The sequence below is a fragment of the Gopherus evgoodei genome, chromosome 16, assembly GCF_007399415.2.
Source record: "Gopherus evgoodei ecotype Sinaloan lineage chromosome 16, rGopEvg1_v1.p, whole genome shotgun sequence".
Lineage (NCBI taxonomy): Eukaryota > Metazoa > Chordata > Testudines > Testudinidae > Gopherus > Gopherus evgoodei.
The window spans coordinates 16512487-16539137 of record NC_044337.1 but is presented as its reverse complement, the minus strand read 5'-3'; the positions used below and the strand labels follow the sequence as shown (position 1 = coordinate 16539137).

The 26651-nt window shown below is 43.3% G+C and overlaps 1 protein-coding gene across 2 annotated transcripts in view; it reads left to right on the top strand.

Annotated features, from left to right (window-relative positions):
* DDX31 (DEAD-box helicase 31) overlaps positions 1 to 26651 on the top strand; it is a 68720-nt gene that overhangs the window by 4589 nt on the left and 37480 nt on the right. For both annotated transcript variants that reach the window (XM_030535496.1, XM_030535497.1), the window contains exons 2-14: positions 1851 to 2104; positions 3097 to 3172; positions 3819 to 3862; positions 4333 to 4403; positions 5333 to 5397; positions 6768 to 6812; positions 8246 to 8287; positions 10416 to 10480; positions 14267 to 14386; positions 14774 to 14880; positions 15313 to 15536; positions 16330 to 16506; positions 19468 to 19527. In XM_030535496.1, the coding sequence (XP_030391356.1) occupies positions 1851 to 2104; positions 3097 to 3172; positions 3819 to 3862; positions 4333 to 4403; positions 5333 to 5397; positions 6768 to 6812; positions 8246 to 8287; positions 10416 to 10480; positions 14267 to 14386; positions 14774 to 14880; positions 15313 to 15536; positions 16330 to 16506; positions 19468 to 19527 (1350 nt within the window). The remainder of the gene's footprint in view (positions 1 to 1850; positions 2105 to 3096; positions 3173 to 3818; positions 3863 to 4332; positions 4404 to 5332; positions 5398 to 6767; positions 6813 to 8245; positions 8288 to 10415; positions 10481 to 14266; positions 14387 to 14773; positions 14881 to 15312; positions 15537 to 16329; positions 16507 to 19467; positions 19528 to 26651) is intronic.

Genomic DNA, 26651 nt, shown 5'->3' with positions numbered 1-26651 from the left:
TTGTGACTGTTCTTGATCAGTAAATGAAATGCCAAAAGGGCTGCATAAGTATCTACAGCCAAGAAAATGTGTAGCACTGGGTCTTGTGCTTTGGAGTCTGTTGGGTTCCACCCCCATGGATGGAATTTGCACCCATGCTGAATCCCGTTGAAGTCAGTGTGCCTCTACATGAGTGCAAAGGTCTCCCCATGTAGATGTGATTTTCGGATTAGGATTATTGGCTGTGAATATCGAAGTGAAAGATACATCACCTGATGGGCATGATTTTGAAAATGGCAGGCATAGGCCTGTTTTGTAACTTAAGCCTTTTCGAACTTCGGATGCTAGGAAGATTCTCAGCTGTCTACAGGCCGCCACCTCAGTTTATAATTTGTCCTTGAGTCATTTGAAGTTTGTTGAATTTTGTGTACATTTTCAAAAGCACCAAAGTGACTTAGGCACTTTTGAAAATTACATAATCAATGGAATTATAGGATTCAGTTAGCAAGTTATTTCCCAGTAGAGGAGAGAATTCTGAAGAAAGTTGTTTAACATCATGAGCATATGACAAATCTTCTTAGTCACTGTGAGAGCATGATGGTTTTTAAGCGGATGCAGATGTGTTAATATTATTTTTGTTATTAGTATGAAAATGTTTGTGATGTAAGTGTTTGAGGGCACTAGGGTTAAACTGATATTAGAAGGGGCACGTAGGAGTGGGATTGGTGACATCTTAACTGCCTGATTGGGGAACTTTTTTAAGAAAAAAGCGTTACATTGACAGTCCCCCTTTGAATTTGAGCACATTTTGGACGAATGTGTAAGATGTTGGACAACATTAAATAAGATAAATCAATGGGAGAAAGGACATGGAGGGGTAATAAAAAATATTCGAAGAGAAATTGATGTACTCAAGTGCTTAAGACTTCTGTTAGCCATCTATGAAATAAGGGGCACATCCTAAACTGGTGTAAATTGACACAGTTCCATTGAAGTCAGTAGCATTGCATTGATTTACACTAGATAAGGAACATGCCCTAAGAGTTTATGTTTTGTAAAGGCCAATATAATTGAAGAAAGACAGGCCGAACATAATAAAGGGTTTGAGAAGCACATGCAGAGAGGGCTGGAAAGATTGCAGAATGAAATCAAGAACGTGGAGGATAGGGAGGAAATATGAGGTCGAGCAGAGAAAGAATAGAGGATTGCTCAGAGAGTTAAGGTGATTCAGAAAGTTTTCAAGTTCCTAAGCAAAACGACGTGACTGATGTAGGACATGCATGAGATGATGAAGGACATTTAGTGATGGAAGAAAGTTAAATTAATTGTGTGCCTCAGTATTGACAGAGGAATATGGGGTGAGCAAAAACATTTCTCAGAGGAAGCAGAAGGAATTTCAAAAGAAATCAGGCTCACTATAGAGCCAGGAATAGAGATCAGAATTCCTGAAGCCTGATGGAAGCACAGGTCAGAATCAAGGAGGATTCATCCCTGAAAGAAAGGAAGAAAGAAAGGAAGGAAGGAAGGAAAAAAAAGAAAGAGGAGGGGTGGAGGTCTGCTCATGAGATTTGCACAGCAAAGATTTGGATGATATATATTTTAAAGAGGGTACTGTTCAGTTACAGAAACTGGATCAGATACTGCAGTAATGGGCACCAAAATAAGAATTTAGATTATTACTATTTGCCTTAAAGTTTCTGCTCTGAAGAACGTGAACAGGTCCAGTTGCAAAATCAAACCCTGTTCTCTGTACATGGCTGTGAAGGTTCCAACAGGAAGAGATGCAACTCTCTAGGGCTTTAGGAAGGGTATAATATTGCATAGTTAATCCTTACATACTAATCCATCCTGTTTATTTGCTAACGCTGAAGCAATCTAAAACTCTGAAAAGGAAGCTCCAATGGGCAGACGAAGGCACACCTGCAAAGCAGAAACCCAAGTTGTCAGTATCCCCAATCAAGAAATGCACTAAGGAGGCTAACATCTGCGTGAAGGGAAATTTGTCATCAAAATCTCCTCCGAAGAAACACTCGACTGACAGACAGAATGAGAGCCTACGCAGCAGACCTTTCATTAAGACGTCTTGTCTGTTTAAAAACAACCCTAAGATTCCAGAAATTCACAGGTATTTTAAACAAACAACCCCCCTTCCCCTCTAAAATGCAATTGATTTCTCACCCGTATATGTATAAAGCATGAGGTTTTGTCCTCCCCCTTCCCCCCTTGCTATATACTTACAGTCTCATCATCCATCTAGGATGGTAGTTTTCAGCCATTTCTAGACCAGGATCCCCAACCCATGTACTGTGGTTCTAGCCAGGCTCCTTCTCCCATTTAACAGTCCGGGAAGGTATAAGAACTCATGTAGACTAGAATAGGAAGGGCAGGGTGGTTGTGACCCCCATGCTGAAAGCCTCTGATCTAATAAGACAAAGATCCTGATTCTGCTTCCCCTGAAGTCAGTAGGAGTTTTGTCATGAAATTATGTCATGAAATTAAGAGGCAGGTGGAAGAATTAGACCTATGACAGAGAGTGGTCTCAGACCACTCCCTAGATTTATAGCATTGTAGCATGGAGACCATCCTGGTTTAAAAGCTTTGCCCTATGGATTTAACCTGGCTCTAAATTGTTTTATTTCTTGATTGTCCTTTATGAATCCCATGCCCTTTGGTGGGGTGGGCCCTCGGGAGCTGGAGTATTGTAATAGGTTCCCTAGCTGCTGTTAACAATGTACTGACTAGGTAGTTTTCCTTCATTGTCTGTCGTGCTCGATTGTGAAAGTAGGCTTTCATGGGAGCCCCTGTAAAGAAAAAGCAGCATTAAGTAAGGAGTCATATTCACTCTTGTTGTCTCCAGAAGTTGGAAATTACATTAGGATTCCACCGATAATGGGGGCTTCCTCTGGAGGGTGCCCCGGGGATGTGCTGAATTAGCATATTCCATGGCAGGCCTGACCATGTCCCTTCCCCAGGCAAATGTCTTGTTCCAGGCAGACTTCCTGCCACTGGGATCTTTGCATTGGAACCCAAGCTTGACTCTCCTATGAATCTGGCCTGTAGCCCTTGGGTGATTGGAACTGTCTCACGTTGCTTTGGATTATTTCTCCTAACTTGCAGAGGTGGAGTGAAACAGGTGCAGGAAAAAGTTTTCACTTCAGATTCTTTCAGCCAGCTGGACCTCCATCCCCATCTGGTGAGTGCTAGACTGGCAACAAGGTCATTGTGTAGTGGTGTAAGGCTGTTTTACTGAGTTATTTTTAATGGGTCTTTGTTTGGGAGGGTTTGTGGTTTTATACTTGGAGATGAACTTTTGGAGGATGTCTCCCTGTGAAGTGAGACATGCTCCTTGTAGAAACTGCTCCTGGTGACTCAGATTAGCTCATTCGTGATGTTGCCATCTGAGGGCAGCTTTTGCATCAACATCCCCGTCAGTACCCTTAGCTGTGTTCCATCCAGCATCAGCACTACATGCAGATGCCATTTCAACCCCAGTAGCCCATACCCCCACCAGTCCCAGATCCATGTTTCTCAGCTAATACCAGGCCCAGCTGGTACCCGATCCCACTGCATCCAAACACCTCTCATGGTTTCATGTGGGTTGCAGACCAAAATATGTTGAGGATCACGCAGCGGCCATGATTTGGTAGCATGTCATGACCCGCCAGGATTAATAACATTCTGAGGGACGAGCAGGAATGCTTGTAGGACCAGTGAACTTTTCCAAGCACTTGCCTGGATTAGTGATCAGAAAGAGAGGCTTTGGGGTTTCTCCCTCTCCTGAATTGCAAAAGTGAGTAGTATAGCATGAAAATCTTTTAACACTGTATTTATCTCTTTAGATTTCCACAATAACCATTGTCTTGAAGATGTCTAGTATGACCAGGTAAACTAACCTGTATAAAATACTTTCCACTTTTGTAGCGCCTTCCATTGAATGATCTCCAAGCCCTTTACAAACATAATTAATTCATAAGCCCCCACAATTCCTGTGAAAGTCTACGAAAGCTGTGGGTGTGCTGCACCTCCAAAAATCAAGCCATAAAGTAACTTGATGTAGAGAGTCTTTGGCAGCGCTGGAAATGGAACCCAGGAGTCCTGGTTCTTGGGCTTTAACCACAAAATCATCCTTAATTCTATTTAGCATAAATAACACTTTTTTGTTGCTCTATTTTCACGAATCCCCATTTCTGAGGTAGTAATTTTCAGCAATAACTGGGAGAGCACCCAGGTTGTGTAAACCCAGGTCCATGGTTTTGAAACAATTGAAGAGTTTTAAAACCTCACATCTTTATAAATACCTTTGAGACTGAGTTGGTGCTTGTGTGTTCTTAATTTGTGTTATTTGTTACATAGTGTTCAGAAGCAAACTATTCCTGTGCTGCTAAAAGGCAAGGATGCACTGGTCAGGTCCCAGACGGGGTCAGGTCAGTATTTAATTGACAGTGTTCCTTATTCAGGTACAATATTGTTTGAATTCCGTATACTCAAACTAAGCATTACGTTCGCCTGTTTCAGTTGTGAAAATGATAGACCGACGACACTAGCTAGAGACAGGCAAACTATAGATATGAGGTGTGCAGATTTCTTCCATGCAGCTCTACCAGTGTGTCTCAATCATGACATGCATCTGTCAGCTAGTCCCAAACCCAAGGAACCCAGCAAAGGCCTAAGAGGAAGCCACACTCAAGGGGACCAGTGGATACAGGCTGCGCACACAGTCATATTTTGAATACCTGCTCAGTGTTTTGTGAGCAGCATCAAATTTTGCCGATTCACACAGGTGGGGCTGGAAAGAATATCACCACGTTTTTCTCCCAGTCTGACCCCATGACCCATCAAGCTTCCCATTTGAGGTTTCTGGCCTCTGACCTCAATTTAGGAGTAGTGGGATGTCTGTCTTTTCATGATGCTCTGAAGAACATAAGAACGGCCATACTGGACCAGACCAAAGGTCCATCTAGCCCAGTCTCCTGTCTTCTGATGGTGGCAAGTGCCAAGTGTTCTAGAGGGAATGAACAGAATGGGGCAATTCTGAGTGACCAGTAATCCTGTAGTCCAATTCCAGCTTCTGGCAGTTGGAGTTTTAGGGACATGTGGAGCACAGGGTTGCATTCCTGACCATCTTGGCTAATAGCCATTGATAGATCTATCATCCATTAACTTATCTAATTATTTTTTGAACCCAGTTATACTTTTTGGCCTTCACAGCATCCCATGGCAGTGAGTTCCACGGGTTGACTTTTGTTTGCTTTAAACCTTCTATTAATTAAATTTTATTTCCCACCACTGTTGAAATCTGCAATTTCTACCATTTTTAAAATGACATAAACATCTTGTTGTTTTTCTTACTAAGGTAAAACTCTTGCTTATGGCATCCCCCTTGTACAGTCCTTGCAGGGAATGAAGTCAAAAATACAGGTGTGTACCATAGAAATAAGTGTGCTGTCTTAATTTTTGAAGCAATAAAAATAAATTACAGCTGGTGCACTGCGGTCAGTAGTGTCTCTCCTTGTTATGATGGTTAAGCAATCTCTCTCCCTATTTAGTTATGACAGTTTGAAATTTGGCCTACATGACCCTCTTACTCAGTAAATATAAAAGCAATATAAGAAAAATATTAAGGACTTTATGTTCCCCTACATTTAATGTAGTAAAGAGGGTGGGTGGATGGGCCAAAATCTCAAGGTGCAGCGTAGGGGTAGGGAAATATCTGTGTAGCGGGAAAGATGGTTACATGGTAGATTTCCTCCACCACTCCTGCATAGCTACCTCTTTCCTTTCTGCAGCAATAAAGCCTGGATCCATGTTGCTGAAGCAGGAGGAGTCGGGGAACAGCTGCTTTATCCTACATGTTCCCTCTTAAGTCCATCAAGGGTTACCAGGCTTAAAGCATTTGGAAGTTGTCATTTCTAGAAACAGGAGTAGCTCCCTCTCCATGTCTTTTCAAAGTCTGGTGGGAGTGGTCAGCGTATGCCAGGAGACTGGCTCCAGAGCATGGCAGTGACTCAGAACTAGAGTGGAGGTCTGGAGACTTGCAAAGGCAGGTTTCTGGTATGCTTTCTCCTCTTCATGTCCTGGCCTCCATATACAGTATTTCAACAGCCTCTCCCCATTCAGATCAATATGTTGACCCAAGGGATGGTGCTGCAGATCCATCCTCCTGTTTTGTGCCTCTTTAGGGTGTGACAAGGGGGATTTGTTCTTAAATTCTTTATGGGTTGAAATAATTGCAGAATGGCCTGGGTTGTCACTATCTGTCCCTTGTGTGTCTGATTGTTTCTGTGCATCAAATATTAGTGTATTTCTGCAGACTAAGAAATAGTATGTGAAATTGTATAGCTCATATATAACAGGTGTATGTAAAATAATAAAATCTTAGGTACACAATGAGCATGGTGGATTTCAGAGTGCAAAAAAGAGAAGATCATCCTCTACTAATATTTAAAGGCTGTTAGCACCAGGGAGGGGAAAAAAGATTTGTTTATGATTATAAGTAGGAGTAATGGAATGTCACTGTGCAAAAGCGAATGTAGGTCAACTGTCAGGGAAAAGCTTCCTAATAGAGCTCTGCCGTCTAGTAGAAATTCACTAGAAGCCTTAAGGGAAGTGATAGAATCTCCACTGCTTTGAGTAATTTCAAATTGGACTGGGCAATGCAGTGAGGGGGACAATCCTGCCTTGAATCCCATTAGGATTGATTTCATGAGCCAATAGCCACCTCTGTGTTCTATGATTCTCTGAGTTCATGGTGCATTCTGCTCAATGGTACTCTGTCTCTTCTTTTGCAGCGCAGTGATGGGCCTTATGCACTTATATTAGTTCCAACAAGAGAGGTAAGTTAAGTCACCTTTTTTCTAAGGTTAGTGCTGGCATTTTAGTGTTGTCGTTTCTGTTATTTTCTCAGGCTCTGAGTATTTGGCCATTGATTCCAGTAGAAGCAGGTTTGGGCTATTGGCAAACCCAAGTGTTCTCGTGAGATATCTTAGCTAGTGAGAAGTAAGTTGGGGAGAAACATCCAAGTTTCCCCTTGTGTTTAAGAATTGGTTGGCAACATTGGAAACTCCTTGGCTTAATATATGGGAAGGGAGATAATTGTCTAGCATGGGAAGGGAGAGTTTGTGAGTAAAATCAGTGCTGTAAACGCAAGAGTTTATACAGACGTTCCTGTTGATTTTTAAAGCCCCTTTTCAAATCCATCAGTGAATGCATGGCAAACCAGGAGTTGGTTTGTTCTCTGAACTCTTATTTGATTTGTTTTATTTGCCTTGCAAAGGCAATTTCAGAGCAGAGTATCAATGTTTTCCATATCAAACGCTAATAACTTCCATGTGGAGAATTGATCACAGGTAACTAGTTTTGGGCACAATGTTTTATGCAACCTGCACTGCAGTATCTCAGCTCAATTCTGAGAAGGGAGAAGGCTCTGAAGCTATTTAAAGATGTTCCATGAATACAAAGCATGTTCGTAAAATGGATTAAAGGGTTGCTGTTGAGTACATTTTTAAAGTTAGCCTGTGATTACAATTGGTATTATTTTTACTTTCCAGAGTTTGTAATGGCCTCTTTGAAAGTTTGGCAAATAAATAATATTTAGCACTTGTCCATGTTTCGTCAGAGGAATTCAAATAATTTTACCTGCATAAATAAGCCTCACTCATATACATGTGCAGTGTGAGCTAGGTGGATATTGCCCCCACTTTGCAGGTGGGGAAATGAAGTTGCAGAAAGATCATACAGCATGTCCTCAGTCGCATAGTGAGTCAGTGGCAATGCTGGAATGCTGGAATGCTGGCTGCCTGTCCACTGCTTTAACCTATGGTTTACACTCCCTTTCTCTAACAGTTTTCTCCCAGAAGAGATTCCATATTATCCCACACTGGTTTTAGTGAAGGAAAACCCAGCATGCCTCAGATAGTTTCTTTCCTGTGCATCAGCATCACTGAAGATGTTAACAGAAACGTGCACAGCTCTGAGAACAGTGTTTATTAATTTGAACCAGCAGAGGGAGCACAAGACATTGTTTTTGTATAGGTCCAAAGCTAATAGAGGTTTCTTCCTTTTTGTTGACTAATGAGTAGGATACTGGGTGGGGTATATATATATTTTTATTTAATAAAGATATTCAGAATTCTAATAACATACATCACCAGTTTTTAAGAGTCTGCAGAAAAATCAAAATTTTAATCTAAATTGTGTGACACTATCCTTCTAATACAGACGTGTCAGATGTCCATAAAACTTTATTTTCATCTATTGATATCTGCAGCTTGCCCTACAGAGCTTTGATACAGTCCAGAAATTGCTGAAGGTAAGGATTTCATTCTTTTATTTCCTTCTCAGTTCTTCTCGAGCCTTTTGCTTTGAGATGCTAAGCACCATCACTTCCCCTAAGCGCAATAGGGAGTTGAGGGGACTCAATATGTAACAGGATTTCTGGTCCTTAATATAAAGAATAAAACCAGTTCACTTTATTTTTAGCATTCAAGGGAAAGCCCAGCACACTGAAGCTTGATTTTTCCTGTTGGATGTTTTCAACTATTCAGTGACTGCTGTGCTGATTCATTATAATACCCTAGGGAGCTAAATACGTATTTGTTAAGAGTAATAGATATTAAAAATAGATTTTTTTGCAATGTTTTGTTTTTAGAGATCCCTGCCACTGCTTCAGAATTTCCATGGCTCTGAATGAGAACTCTTACGGGGATAAATGTTACTGGACTCAGATTGATGTTAGACAGAGAAGGCTCTGATGTAGTAAAATAAGCCTCAGGGAATCAGATAGCCACTTAACTGTGTGGGGAAATTGGAGACTTGCAAAGTGCTATGTTGGTTAAAAAAAAATAATAATAATTTGGTTAAATTAACCCAAAGAAAATGATGATAAGACTAATAGAACATCTCTTACAACAGCTTTCGTTTGCATGGTCCTGCAAACATATGTTGAACTTTACTTCCATGAGTAGTTCCATTGATTTCAATGGGACTACGGCCCGTGGTAAAGTTAAGCCTGTGAATAAGCATGTGCAAGATCTAGGCCTTAGTCTCTGCCTTCCCATGCATTCAAACAGCCAGCTGATTCCCCAAGTCCTACCCCATCACCTACTGTCAAGGTGTGTTTTTTTAAATTGCATTAAAGACATTTTAAAAATACTTTAGTCATTTTTTTCTTTGTAATTAGATGTCATAATTAGAAAATCTTTGATATTAAATTAAGATCTTTTTAACATTGACCAATTGTGTTCCATCAAGATCTAGAGCAGTTAAAGGTGACATTTCAACTGGGGGGAGGGTGGGAAGAATTGGGCTCGGGCTCTTTTATTTTCTTCTTTCTTATGTGTGACAAGTCATATCCATACAAGCAAGACTAAATCTTGTTAAAATACAATCAGGGCCACTGCTTTGTTATAGTACGAGGGTCCAGTGTGGTAAAATTTATAGTGTTGGTGTAGCTACATTTTCTGGTATAGCTAATTGGTTTGATCGGGTTTTTGGAAGGGCTTCCCATAATGGTGAAGGTGTAGAAAAGCATTTCTGTAAAGAGCTGGCTGAATTCCTGTTGAAATGATTAATGCTGCTGGGATTTTATTGTGTTATTCATGAAGTGTTGGGGCACCTAGAACGTTAGATACAGTCCTTTTAAAATATTGTCTGTTTGTTTGTTTATTTATTTATTTATTATAAGTTTGAATGTAATGAATTATTAGAGATGCTATGCTGGATTAGATGGTCCAATGACCCGCTCCATTAGGGCAGTTCTTATATTGCTATGTGGCATGTAACAAGCTGAGCAATGTTCTGGCCTTTAATTAACTACAAGATATGTATGCACAGTGTTAAAACTTATGTTACATCTATCTTCCATGCCCCCTCTTGAATGAGGTGGATGGGGTGCATATGTTGTTTTCCTCTGTTAAAGACTGGGCTACGCTCAATTCTACCGGAGATGAGGACCCCATCGAAGTCAATGATAGAACTCCGATTGACTTCAGTGAGGCTGGTATTTCACCTTCGAAGCCTTTATTAGCCGGATAACAAACCTACATAAAGGACCTTTATTATGTTTCTGTATATTTTGCTTGGCTATTGGAAGATTTTGCTTAAAAGGCAGCAGGATGAAATAGAATTGCAAATTGTCTTGAATCATTTAGGTTACACAGAGAGGAGGGGGAGACTTACTATATTATTGGAAGCGATGCAAAAATGGTTGTATTTCCATCTTCCCAAACAACATTAGAAGCAAGTTAAATAGCTAGAATTACATTTACCACTGATATTTAGCTGCAGGTGGTACAGTTCATGTGGGCTGTATCTGTTAGATCAAATCAGAAGCACAGCTATAAACCTGAGTTGCCTGTCTTTATGTCAAGAGAAATCAGTTTTGGATTAGCCTCTTCTTAAGACTACTTCATATAGGTCTTGGTTTACTCCCATTGTAGCCGTTTACCTGGATTGTGCCTGGCGTGCTAATGGGGGGAGAAAAGAGGAAGTCTGAAAAAGCCAGGTAGGAAGCCAACTTCTTAAAACTATATTTGGGTTCTACTTGTATCCTTTCATCTGCTTCCATTGCTGAGAATGCCTTTTTACTGGGAGAGATGCTTGTGGCCTGATAAAGAGGTGAACCCCCTCCAGATCTTACACAGAACTAGTGACTGGGTCAGCAGGGAGCATTCTCCTCCCTCAGTTAACTCTAGTTTTAAATTGTTGAGCCTTCTGATGAGATGATCCCTGTCAATGTCAGTGTTTTTCTTTCTCTGACAAACACCTGTATTTGCTTAGTCTGCAGCGCTGTCTGCAACAGGAGTGTTGTTGCCTGGGAAGAACAGCAGGATTTTTTTCCCCCTACTGTTGAAATCTCGCCCTGTTTATTTAACTGTAAGCAACGCTGCCGGCGTCTACAAGAGGCACGCGAACGACGTCACAGAGCACCAGCAGCGCACAACCCACTGACTGCAAACTTCCCATGCACCATCTGCAGCCAAATGTGTACCTCTAGAGTTGGCTTGTATAGCCATCAGAGGGCACACCATGAGACCAACAATAGATGACTTGCTCAGATTTGTCATCATCGGATCGATGGACGACCAAGAAAGCAAATAATCCTAAACAGTGTTCTTGCATGAGTGGCTATTACATATATAAAAACTGTGCAGGAACCAGCTCTTCCCTTTTGTGGGAAATTCTACGAGTTTGGAATTTGTTTTAGTTCTGAATCGGAACCAAACCAAAGACTTTCTAAATATTCTGCAGAACAATTTTCGAATGTTTTTTTTGTTTTGGATCAAAGTTTTATTTTGATTTTGATCTGTTTTTTTAGTTTTATGTTGTTATTTAGTAGATTTCAAAACAACTTTTTGTTTTGGAACAACAAACGGAAGTGTTCCGTTATGAAAAAGTCAAAATGGAACTTTTCAGCATTATCAAAACCTTTCATTTCAATTTGTTTTCAAAATGTCCTCAAAAATCAACACTTTCCCACAGAAAGTTTTGAGTTAGATGAAAAGATATTTTCCAGTGGAAGTCCTTTCCATTGGAATTTTTTTTTTACCAGCTGTAATATATACTTGTACACCCCGTGTGGTTAAAAATCAAAACTGGCTTTTTTAAAAAATAGATATATCTTTTTTAATGAACCGGCTACAATTAAATTTGCTGTAAGCTATTAAAATAATTTAACATTTAAAAAATATGCTGCTTCACTGCACCCTCCTCAACTCTGAGTGAGTTAATACTGCTTTTTAAATTATGTACAAAATCAAGAACAAAATGCGTTTAATTTTTTGTGGTCCGCTCAAGCTTATAAATGTAACAGTCATCTTCTGCATTAAGTATCTGTATTATTGTCCATCTTTCGAATGAAGCAAATGCTGGTATTTACATTTTTTCCAAATGGAAGTATTTGCAGTTTGTGTTGTGCAGAAAAGCTTTTGCCTTAATTACTTTTGGTTTCAGTTTCAGTAGCATGTGCAGAGGAAACGTTTTCTTCATTTGAATTAGTTCATTCAAAGTTGGGAAGCTGATTTGGGAATTGAAAACACAGGAAGGCTGGTTTTCTCCTCCAATCTATGAATAAAAAGCAGGTGAAAGACAAAGAGGTTTACTAATTCTAAACATCTGAAGGATGTGGTGCCAGATGTTTAAAGGTATTACATAAGAACTGCCATCCTGGGTCAGACCAATGGTCCATCTAGCCCGGTATCCTGTCTTCTGACAGTGACCAGTGCCTCTGCTCATTCAGAGGGAATGAACAGAACAGAGCAGTTACTGAATGATCTATCCCCTGTCATCCAGTTCCAGCATCTGGCAGTCAGAGGTTTAGCCATCTTGGTTAACAGGCATTGACGGATCTATCCTCTAGGAACTCACCTAATTATTTTTTGAACCCAGTCATACTTTTGGCCTCAATGATATTGATAAGTGCCTTTTGGGGTTTTCAAATGCTGGGTGCTGATTCTCTTTACTCCCATTGATTTCAATGGGAGTTAGGTGCCCAAACTGTGTCAGCACTTTTGAAAGTCCCACTATGCACCTATCTGCATCTTTGGGTGCTTTTGACAGTGCTGGAAGCTAACAGATGAGCCAACACTCTGATCACTTATGTACCAATCAGCCCTATTCCCCTCCACAAGGCTGATTGGGGATAGGCAAGTTAATTAGCAGATCAGATTGGGAAGGCTGGTGAACCAATTAGCCCCGTCAGCTGAGGGGTACAAGAAAGACATAGGGAGGAAGTGGTGGAGAGAGGACCTGGGCTAGCTGAGCCTAGTGAGTTCAGAGAGCTCAATAAGAGAGAGCTCTGTTCCTCTCTAGCCCTGTGGGAAAGGGCTAACGGTGGCAAAGCGCTATAAATCATTTGCTGCACGAGACGGTATTGGAGTTGGTGATGGGAATGTAAATAAATCACATGAAGTTGCCTCTTATTGTACAGAGTCTGAGAAGTTTCTGGGGCACCAGAGTACAGGGACAGAGCATGCTCCGTTACAGTGCCTACATACCTTTGAAAATCTGGCCTATGCTGATCAGAAATAATCCATCAGTTCACTAACTACAGTTAATATTTCCTTTGTTTAAGAAACCAGTTTTAAATGCAGAGCTTGTTTTGATAAACTTGTTTTTTTTTTCTTGCCTTTTTTCAGCACAATTTTAAAATGCAGGTTTTGTGTAATTTTAGTTGAATTCCAGTTTCCATCCAAGTGCGGCTTGAAAAAATCTCAAATTATCATCTAGTAAATAAGAAATGCATCACTCACCATTACCTAACATAATAAACCAAGTAAAATTCAATGAAATGTATGTCCAGCTATAAAAGTACTAACGTAAATGTGTATAGAGATAGTGTACCCTCCTGGTCAGCAAAAACAAGTACCAAATTTAGTGTAAAAGCTATATTTAGTTGCAAATCAAGATATTTTAATCGTTACCAACCAGTGAGAATGAACTTTTTTTTTTTAAAGGAAATTAACTAAAAGGTACAAATGCAAGAGAAGATTTAAAATCAATTCTTTAAGTTTAGGTGTCCTGCTTGCTGATTTAAGTCATGATTAACCATGATTATTTAAATCAGTCCACCCTGATATAGGGTGTGTGTGGATATCTGTATTTTTATATTATTGTTTATATATAAGCAAATTGTGTGTGTGTGCACATATATTTAAGCTCATAATAGCCTCAACCCCCCGTTATCTACATTTATCACTGACGTCGGAAAAACCCCTGCATTTATCAGGACAAGACTTGAGAGCCTGGAATGCCTGTGTTTTAATCTCTGACACTGGCTCACTTTATGGCCTTGGGAAAGTTATTTATCCCTGTCTGTGTAAAAGGAAGATTAAAATATTGACATATCTCACAGTTGGTTGCATTAATCAGCTGTATTTGTACAGCGTTTTGAAGATAGAAAGCTCCATATTAGTGCCACGTATTATTTGTATTAATGATCGGAAATGAAGAGCTAGTGTAGTGAAGAGCGAAGTGAGCTATGATATGATAATACACATGCTGCTATCCAAGAATGGGAACTTCTGCAGGGTAAAGCTGAAAACTCAGATGCATCTCTTGCAAACTAGGGATGAGTTGTCCTTGGTTGCATTTTAGCTGTGTGAAGCAGCTTCTCTTTAAAGAACTATAGTGAAATCCTGGCCCCATTTAAGTCAGTGAGTTCTGACATTGACTCTAGTGGGGATGGGATTTCTCCCCTGTATTCTGTGGGCTCCGGTTCCCAAATCCAGATCACTGCTATTACCAGATGAAGGATAAACTGTGAACTCGTTATTTTATTTAATCTGAACAGATTACGTAAAGGAATAAATATCCTCATTTCGACTCCTGGCCGCCTGGTTGATCACATCAAGTCCACAAAGTGCATTCACTTCCGTCGTATTCAATGGCTGATTATGGATGAGGCCGACAGGTAAACTTTTAAGTGCTTAGACATTTGACATGGGTAAGAAGAACCTCTACACCTACATTAGATAATATATTCAGTATTTTAAAGATAAGAGATCTAAACCGTCATGCTCCAGGGCAAAAACCGACCACTAAGTGCCTGGGGTTTGGATGATATTTCCCCTCTGGGCAGGTTATTCTACAGTTGTCCATTACAGGGATTCTTGCACCTTCTGACACATCTGGTGCTGGCCACTGTTGGAGATGGGATACAGGACTAGATAGGCCACTTGTCTAATCCACTATGTCACGTCCTATATTCCTAATTGGCTCATGTAGCCTTGAGCCTTCTCTTCCTTCTCTTTTCCTCTCTCTTCCCATAATGTCTTCTGTGGTCTCCATCTATTTGCAGGATCCTGGACATGGGCTTTGAGAAAGATGTGACCGTGATACTGAATGCTTTAAATGCAGAGAGCGGGAGACGGCAGAATGTCCTGCTCTCAGCCACGCTCACAGAAGGTAAGTTATAGACATAGTTGCTGGAGTTAGGGGTGCTGGGGGTGCTACCGCACTCCCTGCCTTGAAGTGGTTTCCGTCATAGATCAGATTTACAGTTTGGTTCAATGGCTCTCAGCATCCCCACTATATAAATTGTTCCAGCACCTCTAGTTATAGCACATGCCTAGACCATGCCTCTGTCTCATATCACACATCTCTCATGTATCAAACATTGAAGTTTGATGGAATGTGTTGCCAATTTCTTGAAAACGTTACACCTACATCAACTTCAAGCCGACCTGTACTGCTCCTCTAGAACAGCATGCATTGCTCTTGAGGTGCACGTCTTTACCCTACTACATTAATACTCAAGAAGACAAAGCAGAATGATTTCCTACAATTTACTCGCAGAGAAGCTTCTGTTTCGTGTGTAATGGATTTTGTTTGGTGCAGGAGTAACGAGGTTGGCAGATATCAGTTTGCATGATCCAGTGAGCATTGCCATTGTGGAGGAAACCTGGGACAGAACCACACCAGAGCAGGAAGTCATTGGTTCACCAGCCCACATGGAAGAGGGTGGCTTTGCCATACCGGAGAAGCTCAAACAGCATGTAGTGGTGGTTCCCAGCAAACTGAGGCTTGTCACACTGGCAGCTTTTATCCTGGGGAAGTGCAAGGTGAGGTTCTGTTTGTGTTGTATTCACGCCTGATTAGAGGGAAGTGGCTCATGAGCATTTCTACCTCCTATTTTTCTGTAGGGTGATGCAATGGAAAATGAAAACGAGTAGCAGATGAGATTGTGTTCTGGTGCATAAAACCCAATGGCCAAAGTCATTCCATGTTTGCCTGATTTTGTCTGTGAGCCAAATCCAGAGCTCCTTCCTTGGGCTAAGCTTCCACTGAATCCAAGTCTGTGTGTGTGTGTTTTCAAAGGATCTGGGGTTGGGAGCCAGCTCTACATATACAGTTTACACACACACGCTGAGTCCCATTTGGAAGCACAAATACCTAAATTGCATTGTATTCTGATGGTGATCAGACTTGGGCTCAATCTAACCTCTTCTGGTCAGGAGTTGTGGAACTAGGGGCCTTCCACTGAGAAATCCCTTATTTCAGCTCCCAAAGATCCCAACCTAGGCTCTGTCAGCTGTAGTGTTCCAGTGGCATACAGCTGTCTCAGAGAGGGACATTGCCTGGTCCAAGGCCATCAAGGGATCTCTATTCATAAGTGAACTAGGAGCCCGAGACGTATGCAGGGTGCCAATGTGGGATGTTCTCCTCTGTCTTCCTAGCTCAGCAGGGAGGCTTCTGTGTAGGATGTGAACTTTTTGTTTTTAGCGGCCAGTTTATATGCCAACATTTTTAATTTGTCCGTTTTCGGATGTATTAGAAATTGAGGTCATTTGGTGATCAGAGAATCGTCAGAGGCTTATAAACATGGCTGTGTGCGTGTTCTTGTTCTCCCTGCAGTTTGAAAAACACCACAAGATGATCGTTTTTTTCTCCAGCTGTGAGCAAGTGGAGTTCCACTACAAGCTCCTCCTGAAAGTCCTGCTGGGAGGCCAAGAGGCTGAAGAACCTGAATGTTTGCCACTCTCCTCTTCACACTTAAAGTTCCTGCGACTACACGGCAACATGGAACAGGAGGTGAGCACCGCTGAAAAGTGTATTAAAAGTGGAATGGGCTGAGGATGGTCCTCATTTACCCCCCACCCTAATCTCCCACCCCACAGGAACAGTGTTTTCACATCTGTTTTTTTCCACAACCACCTTCCAATTACTTGATTGGGGTAAAACTGGTACATCATAATAATACCAATACCTCGGTCTTATATCTTCCCTTTGATCAGTGGCTCTCAAAGCACTTTACAAAAGAGGTCAGTATCATCATCCCCTCTGGTACATGGTGCTAGGACTGGAAAGTTGTCACTCACTGTGCTGTTGAATCTATGCAGCTGTGCTTCTAGACACGTTGTGAGTTCTTGATAGCCAAGGGATTACATGGTGTAAACAAAACACTGGTGAAGGGGTCTGCAGCTGCTGTCTTGCAGCAGAAACTTCCTCTTCCTTTTCTGATTCCAGCCCTGGTCAGCCAACATGGTCCAGCAGGTAGGGCACAGGTATGGGAGTCCGGAGACTTGGCTTCTATACTGGACTCTGCCAGTGATCGATTGTGTGACTTTGAGTGAGTTGTTTCACCTTGTGGGGGCTTCGGTTTCCCCATGCATTAATGCGAACAGTGATCCACACCTGCGAAGCGCTACAGAAAAGCTGTGCTGTTGTTTCAGCGTGCTGATGCAGTCACACAATGTTTCCCAGTGGACAAACTTTGTGTGCCTACATTTTCAGCTTTCTGAGGAAGGCAGGAAAGTGCTTTGACTAACAAAGGAACTAATCTTACAAATAACGTTTATTGTAAATAACGTTTAGGACTCGGTCAGCCAGTGTATCAACTAACAAGTTGCTGGCCCCATTCTTCTGGAGCTGAGCAGTCTGGCTTTGGCTGCAAAGAACAGTCCTGTGGGAGGGAGTTGTCTGGCAGGAGATTGTATTACACCAACCCAATGAAAGATCACCTAACAAAAGCGACTGGTGTGTTGGTGGTGGACATGCAGGGCCTGGCTGACCAGCTGATTAGAATGGGATTTGATCCAGAAGGAAGTGAGAGGCCAGGAGAAGTGTGTCAGTTTCTGCTGTGAATGTTCATTCTCTCTTAGTAGGAGAGTGAAACGTGTGAGCCATTATCTTTGAAAAGTCAGCAATCCTCTTCCCTGCCCCTCTCCCAGGGGGAGAGTCACTGCCCTGCCCTGAGCAGCAAGGCAGAGATGGCAAATGAACAGTGCTCATTTGATGAGGCAAGAGGTGAAGAGCCATTGTTTTTCTCACTCATTCCCATCCTGCCAAGACCAGGAACATGTGCTTCGCTGTCCTGCAGTCTGGCCTTCCCTCAGCCTGCCCGCCTGAGAGTGAGCAGGCCTGGTCTGGTCCGGCTCTACCTCGACCAGCTGTTAAGGCAACAGAACGCCACTAAGTAGCTGGCATCAGGGGAAGGGTTTTGCCTTTTTAGTACCCAGTGTGTAATTAGTGCTTGATGTCTTCAAATTAAGAGCATTAATGGAGCTAAATTGTGGATCCCATATGGTACTGCTGAGCACGGCTGCTGTCAGTGTCAACAAGATGCAACGCGTTCTTTTCTTTCGCTTTTGTTGGGAGAAGGTTGGGCATGTCAGAGAGGCCCAGGCTGCTATTGTCCTTCCTCAGAGCAGAATGATATGTCCAGCCGGGGGGCAAATGGGTAAAGATTCCATAGACGTCTCTTTCATCTAGCCCTCTGCTAGAAATAGACCTATTCCTAGGGATCAGAGTTGGAGCAAGGCTTGGAGCGTGGGGGCAGTTTTACCTTGAGGGGAAAAAACTGCTGGCAATAGATACCAAAGAGAAGTGTGATATTCCTGAGGCTAGAGACAGCCTGAGCTAGAGAAATGGAAAGAGTGAGATCTAAGACAACTCAGGAAAGTAGATTGGGACGTGTTCACTGACTTCCCTCAGTTGAGCAGAGAGGTGAGGTGGTGGAGGGTACAGTAAATTAAAGCATTAGCCTTTTTGCCTCTGGAGACGTGGGTTCAAGGATTGCCTTGTGGGGTTTGATGGGGTGATGTAAGTCAAAGTCCCTGTTTATTTCACAAGAAAATACAGTGTGATTGGATCAATAAACAGCATCTGTTCAGGAAAGGCCCAGGCCTGGAATAGCAAAAGGTTCTGCAGGTAGAGCTGCAGGTGAATTGGAAGAGCTGTGTCAGATCTTACCAGAGCTGTGTGAGGTGATATCAGATGAGCCCGTGTTCCAAACTCTGTTAGGGTGAGAAACGTCTCTGGTGAGAATTCAGTTTATATGGCCCAGGACTTGGTGACAAGGCTACGCCGCTTCCCCACATGCGAGCGTCTTCCTGGGGATGCTGATGGGGGAATGGCAGGGAGGGTCTCGCTTTAGAGTGGGTTCGAGAAAATCTTTCATTCAGCTCAGCAGTTGATGATTCTAATGCTTAAGTCCCCAAAGATGTGAGGGCTGCATGGATTGGGGGAGAGGAAAGCAGTGATTTTTCTTTTCCACTGTCACGGTGCTTTAACGCAACTTGACCACTAGGGGGAACCTCCTAGACTCTCCTAGGCAGTTATTTCTAAGCCGGCAGCTTGAGCTGCCTCCTTCTAGTCCAAGGTAAACTACTATTTCCTTCTTTGGTGGGTCCTTTTCCCACAGATACAGGTGATCCTTTTCACCATAGTAACATCACCCTCCTGCGTCTTCACAAGCCCTTGGGATGTTGGCCATCTTGAGTTGGGCGCATCCATTTGGGCTAGCACCAGACCCTGCACTTTCCTTGATGGTGTGATAGTCTTTACTGTGTGGAGTGACACCACTTCTGCCATAGATTTGTTTCATTTCCAAATCTCCTGCGGTGCTGGGATGGAGCCGTAGAATTCCACTCACTTCTCAAAGTGGGACAGAAACGACGGAAGATGAAGAGGATTTAAACATGAACTGTTAAATTTTCTTTATTTGCTTCACAACAGAGTATAAACATGTGCTGTGTTTCTTTTATCTTCTAGGAAAGGACAGCAGTGTTCCAGGAGTTCTTACAATCCAAGACAGGCATCTTACTTTGCACTGTAGGTAACGTAGAATGTAACATGCAAAAGACTATATGGGTCTTGATCTGGGAGGCAGTATTGTCTACTGGTTAGAGCAAATGACTGGATAGGAGACCTTGATCTAATCCCAACTCGCTAGGGGAAAGTCATCTGCTGTATGCTGAAGTTTCCCTGACCTCTAGAATAGGAACTCTTCTGCTCTTTGTAAATTACTTTATGATCCTTGCATGGAAGGCACCATATGTAAAGTGTCTGTATACCTGCATGTCTTGGAAAATGTGTCTGTCTATGGCAACTTGCCCTACATGTGCAGTAAACGAAAAGCTGTCCTGACTTCATGACTGTCCCAAGGTTAAGGACACAAACATGCAGGGATTAAAAGGAAGACTAACCAGAGGCCTACTTCATTATAAATGTGTTTTGCTTTGTTGCTATCCGTGGTTTGCCCTTCAAGCTTCCTTCAGGGCTGGGGAGGGAAATTGCCATGCTCTGCTGAAGTTTGCTGGCACCCTTATGTAGATGTGGCATCTTCCACTTCTAGCTTCTGACCCATCGGTGCCACAGCTAGCCTGCTGCAATGGTGCAGAAGGCTGCACGATTTGCTCTCTAATAGTGGCAGCTGTTGATCTGAAAATGTGTGAATCTTGGTGATTTCGACATACGGCAAACTTGTAAATTAGAGTGATCGGGAGTAATTAGAGCTGAGAAACCCTCTCCAGCTCTGAAATTACTCTCGTTGCTGTGACGCATTGTTCTTAAAGGAAAAAGGTGGCAAGTTTGTGGGGGTTTGTAGTTTATTGTATGGTATGTAAAAGCCATAGTTTGCACTGGGATTACCAAGCCTTTGACTCGGAGTGTTGCTTCTCCCAGATTGTGGCACTTGCAAAATGTGCCCATCTGATGCTAGTCTAGGCCCTAGGAACCCACTTCTGTTTGCTTGACCTTGATCAAGTTACAGTACCTCAGTTTCACCTGACAATATCGAGAGATTATTTATCTACCGCGACATGAGGAGGGCTGTAAATCTTACTAATTCACTGATGTTTGTAAAATACTTTGAAAGTAATACCAGGTAATGCTAAATATTACATAACTGTTATTTACTAGAATCTGTGCTCATGCTATAAATTAAAAGCATTTTCAGGGAAGTAGCTCATTAAGGCCAAGTGCAATTCAGAAAGCAGCATGCAAGGCTGTGTGAAGGTTCGATGGGTAGTAAATGTAGGTTTGCTAACAACATATTGCTCCATTTTTCTGCAGAAGTGCAGATGGAACGTAAACACGTTGTCTTTTCTGTGTGGCGTATGTTCAAAGTTATCGAGTCTGTAGTTTTGGTCCCTCCATCCCTCATTAAGTGCACACATTCAGATCTGCTTTAAGTGGATGGATGAAGTGCAAGGGCAGTGAGCTGCAAAATCCACCTACAGAAGTTAGGGAGCATTATAATGAGCATAGTGCAGCTGTGCAAATGCACCTCATTCCTGAATTTCGATACATTCCCACCTCTTCTGAGCCGGTCACATGGCGCAAAGGGCTGGTTTGAAAATTCCTTTTCACTTGGAATTTGATCCAGGTTTGGAACCCAGAATCTGCAGAAATGAAAGGCTGGTGTCTTAAAACTCTTCCTCCTGCTAATTGTTGTGCCATGGTTTTCACTGGGTGATTCTCCACATCTAAGACCTGCAGTGCATACCAAATGGTGTACCGGATCACGCGAGGGCACAACAGGTGGTGGTGGGTGAAGCTTTCTGCTTCCTTAAAACCGTCTGTTGCTTTCTAGTTATGTGCCGCAATCAGCTTTAGCACAAATCTGGGCAAAGGCAGTTGGAGAAATAGCCTGTTTTTATAAACAGGAGCGGTTCCTTGGTTTGTGCCCTGCTTTGTTCCTTTGTCTTAAGCCATGGCTAGGCGGCAGCAGGAGTATGTCTCTGGGCTGGGGATCTTTAGTTAAGTACATTTCTACTCAGCATGGACCCTTTATAAACAGTTGAGAAGTTGGTGTTGGTTCCTTGGGCTCACAGGATCCAGCTGCAGTGGGGCTGGGTGGGAAGTGAGAGAACGGGAAGATTCAGTTACCTTCTTCCCAGATAGAAGTAGAGAGCAGAGACTGAGCCTTGGACAAAGAGATGGAGATGAATCAATTTGCCGGGTACCTGCTCCTGGAAGAGACAATTCAACAGGAAGCTGGACTGGGAGAGGAGACGTAAAGGAGGTTGTCGTAGACTGCAAGATACTTGGCTCTTGGGAGCAAGGTGGGGACAGGTGGGAAAATAAATAAGATGAAGGGGAACAGAAAGAAAGATATTCGTGGGACTCTGGAGACTGGATTCTGTTCCCTCTTATACTACAGCCATCCTCTGCGGTCCTGAGGATGTCAGAGGGCTTGTCTGTATGAACACTTAGTTTGTGGCAAGCTGGGGTACAAATCTACCCTGCACTAGCCTGCTGAACACTAACTGTCCACATGGACACTGCTGTTGCACCCTAACGGTTCCCTAGTGTGCTTTGAACTACCCTGCCATGAAATGGGAGTTGATTAAAGCACATGAAGGAACTTTTAGTGTTTAGCTGCAGGATCCACATGGATCCTTAGCATGTGCGGACTAGTGCAGGGTCAAGTCAAAACCCGGCTTATCACAAATTAAGTGTTTGCACAGACAAGCCCTTCATCTCTCCGTGTGCCTCACTGCCCTGTCTGGAAGATGTGGGCCGTATAAATACCTTAGGGAGAGAGAGACACTTAGCAGTATTCCTGAACTGCAGGTGCCACCTAACACAGACATCCCCGGGGCAGCCAGGAAATGTGCCTGCCTCCTGCCTACTAGTTCATTGCTCTGTCTGACAGCCGGTGCCTTCTATAAGTTGTCGTTCCCTGACTAGCAGTGAAAATGTTTCACGTGGGGGTGTTCCCAGCCCCTTTACTAAAAAGCCCTGTACATGCTTTGTACCCATAAGGTGCGAGGTCTTGCTCACTAAACACAGGCTTCTGTTACTTAACAAAGAGATGTGGGGGGGGGGAATCCCTCTTCCTTCTTATTTCTCTGTGACTCTGGCATCTCTCTCACTCATCTTTCCACAGTGGCAGTCCCTGTGATGCTCTGTTTCTTTTATTATTTATATAATATATTTTTTTATTTTTTTGTGCCATGCAAAGTAGGCTGGCAAACAAAGACTAGAGAGGCTGGGACTCTCCAAGGGTTTTCTGCAGCTAAAGTTCTGCTCAGCTTCCTTTGGGATGTGCCTTTTAAACAAGTTCATCTCTTCCAGGGAGAGAGGAAAGATCATTTGGAGATTGTTTGCTGTTTATTCAGTCACGCTAACTCATCTTGCCAGTTTTCTGGCGGCCTCAGCCAAGAGCTTTCGCCTCTGACAGCTTCTGTGCTCTCTCTTTCCTCCTCTGATTACGCAGCCCAATCTGTCACCCTGGCGGTGGGGGTCTCTACCCTGCTGATGGCTTTCCACACTCGGCAGTAATGACTTTTGGCAGGCCGGGTAGGCATGATAGCTCCTTCCCTAGCTCGGAGAGCTGTTCGGCCCTCTCTCCCTGTTAGCGAAAGCATTTTGTGAGGTTCTTTGGTAAATAAATGAGTCATTTTAATCCAACTGACAGCCTGGCACCTGAGCAAGCTGCCTTCCATCTGTACTTCCAGGCCTCATGTAGGCAACCAATTGTCAAGCCCAGGGTCTTCAAGACCTCGCCATTGAGTGTCTTTCAAAAGCGACTTTACTGATTTCTTTCACCGTCATTAGGTTGCACAAGAGCGACCGAGTGAACCGACGCCCAAGTAAAAGTTTCATGTCCATCTGTACAGTTTTGTGGCAATTCACCTTGTTTAGCTTCCTCAGTCACTTCGCCGACCCCTCACCCTGCCACAGGCAACTAACACAATCTGGTGACAAGAATTGGTGAGAGCAGAAATTCCACCCATTTCAGTGGTTCCTCAGGCTGGTTAAGTCCTAATGCCATGCCCTTCTGCGGCTTCCAGTCTAGCTGCAGATGGAATCAGTTGAAACACGCATTTTCGGCGGTTTTTTTTCTTCTTGCTCTATGGCTGTTCCTTTCACATCATTCCTGTAAAATAGCCTCCATGTTCCTCCCACTCCCGCCTGGAAGGCCTATCGCTATTGAGCGCTGCAGAGGCAGTGCTCTCAGGCACCAGGTGGGAGGAGAAGCTCCTGGCCTGGCCAGCAGGGGATCCCTACAGCTGATTAAGGAATGGTGTTGATAGACTGCAAAGGGCATTTTCTCGCTTGTGTCATGTGCCTTGGAAAAACTAAGGGGAGCGTTAAATGGAAGATCCTCTGGACTTCCTCAGGGAGGCAGAATAGTATTTTCTCACCTCTAATCCCTGGGTCTCTGTCATTTCCACTGAAGATGTGTAGTTAAGAGCCAGATTTTCAGCCCCAGCCTCTGTTTTTGCGGGAACAGTTCTTGTGCCCACAAATAACTGTGGTCTCCTTTTTGCACTCACTAAGTTGCAGGCCTGGCTCTTCATAGCTGAGTGATAGCTACCTGGTTGTGTTTCAGATCAGCTGGGTAGAGATGGAATTATTGATATTTGCACCATCAGTTTCTTTGGGGCTCAAAAACATGGGGACAGTTACTTGTGGGCACAAAACTCCACCTGCAGTAATGGAGGCCATGTGCATATCTGGTCCTAATTGTACTCAGGGCCACTGGGAGCGGGTTCGGGCCCTAGTGAAAAACATTTTTTGGGCCCCCCAGCAAGGGCGGACCCGCTAAACAGGGCTGACGAAGCCGGGCCCCGGACGGCCGGGCCCCAGTAATTTTTACCGGCTTTCTCCCCCCCCCTCCCCCCGTTGGCCCTGACTGAACTAGAGATGATATCAGCATGTTCATTACTGACATGCATTGTACTGTCCCTGGTGTGCTTCAGCTCACTGAGTTTGGCAGCTTATCTAGTTATAACGTGGACCGGGGCGAGTCGGCACTCATTCTCATATCTCTGTTGAGTGTGGTAAATCCCACTTCTATTAACTGGGTCTTAAGAATGGAATCGAATAGCTGGGCGGAACTGAAGGAGTTGATCAAATCAAATTTAAACCTCATTGACTTCACTGATGCCAGGATGTCACCTCTGGAGCATTGAGAACAGCTAAATGTGACCACCTAGTTTAGTTAGTGCTTGTAAAGTGGATCATGATCCCCACAGTTCTGTAGCTCTGTCTGGTACCTCCCCAGTGGAGATTTCCAAAGAATATTTTATGAAGGTTCATGAAGTAAGAATCTCATTGAATATGGGGTGTCCCAGCAGCAGAAGACGAGTAGGCTGAGAATTCTACTTCCTACCGGTACTGTGCTGCTTTCACGTTACACAGTTTATAGGAATAGGATCCACAGGAGACCCCTGTGGGCTGATATTGAGGAATCTTTGAAGGTTTGCAGAGCTTTCCAATTACCAGTAAATCACATGACCTCGTTTTAAAAGGCTAGTATAATCCTCAAGAGAATAAATGTTAGTAATTAGCAAACTAAACTGAATCCTGCTGCTGATACTGAGAAGGCGGCATGGCCTAACGAACTTAGCAGGAGGCTGGGAGCCTGGAACTCCTCCTAAATTCTAATCCCAGCTCCTACCCCGTCTCTCTGTTAGGACAAGAACTAACCTTTTTATTTTTCAGTCTGCTTTCCCAAGTGTACAATGGGGATAATGCTATTTACAATAATGGTTCTCAACCTGGAGCTTGAGAACACATGTCAGAGGAACAGGGGGTGTTGGCCTCTCTGATCATCCCATACTGCTGCAGAATTGATTTCTCCTTATTTATTTGCTTTAATGTTCTTATGTGACGTTTTGCACATCTGCTCATTCGACTGTAGGAGTGAGCCATTTCATAATGAGCGCTTCAGAGCGAAAGGATGTGTTGACTTCTAAGGGTATGTCTACACTGCAGTTAGACACCCGCGGCTGGCCTATGCCAGCTGACTTGGGCTAAGGGGCTGTTTAATTGCAGTGTAGACCTCGGCGGTCAGGCTGGAAGCCAGACTCCATGGCCCTGCAAGGTGGGAGTGTCCCAGAGCTCAGGCTGCAGCCCCGAGCCCAAACAACTACATCATAATTAAACAGCTCCTCGGCCCAAACCCCATGAGCCCGAGTCTGCTGGCACAGGCCAGCCGCAGGTGTCCGCACACCCTTAGTGGGCTCTGGGCAAAGTGGCTCCTGTTTGACTTCACTTGGAGCCGCAGTGTAACCTGGCTGGCATTCATGGGAAGGCCTTTGCTGCTGCAACTTCGGCTTCCTAGTCTTTCACGTGTGTGGGAGTTGCATGAAAACACTTCAGTGGGCAGCTGACACATTTTTAGCACATTAGGCTCCTGCTTACATTCTTAATGTATCCTATTTTGCAACGAGCTGAAAGATACGTATGTTCCAAAACATTTCCCAGCAGAGTCAAATCTGCATACCTCCATTGTACCGTGTGGGGCGATTGCTAAATCCAAGGAATGTGTAAAGATACGGATGCTGCAGGAAATCAGGGATGGGGATTTTGAAGCTATTTTGGAGGGCAATATTGAAACCTTAAGACCTATTTGAAGAGGTTTGTTTGTAATCTGCACTGGCTGTGGGTATGTCTAAGGACCTCACTCAAAAGTCCTTCTGTAAGTTGGTGGGCCAGTTCACTAGCCAGTGCTTCATATAACTCTCCCAGCACCGGCAGGATTTCAGACCCTTCTCTTCAGGGTTGAGTTTTATTGCTCCAAATCAAAACCCGTTCAGTGTAAATCAAATGGCTAGATCAGGTCCCCTCTTCTGATGGAGCCCACCTGCTCCCTGCAAGTCTTGGTCTCTACAGAAGTGCTGGTTGGCCTTTTAAATAAGAAGCAGATGCTTGGAAAGTAAACTCGGGCAAGTCAGTTTCCACTCTTAGGTTCTCATGCAGTAACACAAGCTGCAGCATCCAGATTGCAAACGTTGCCTTGAAGGCTTAAATTCAGACAGTAACATTGTTTTCACAGGGCTACATACTGCCACCCTTAGTCACACTGGGTAGTATCTTACTATTTGAGCACTTCCATTTTCTTCAGTGGCACAAATCAAGAAACAAGGCATCACCAGCATGAGGGTGGCAGAATCTCTCCCACAGAATTTAAAGGGCCAGAGACTCAGCAAGCATAAATC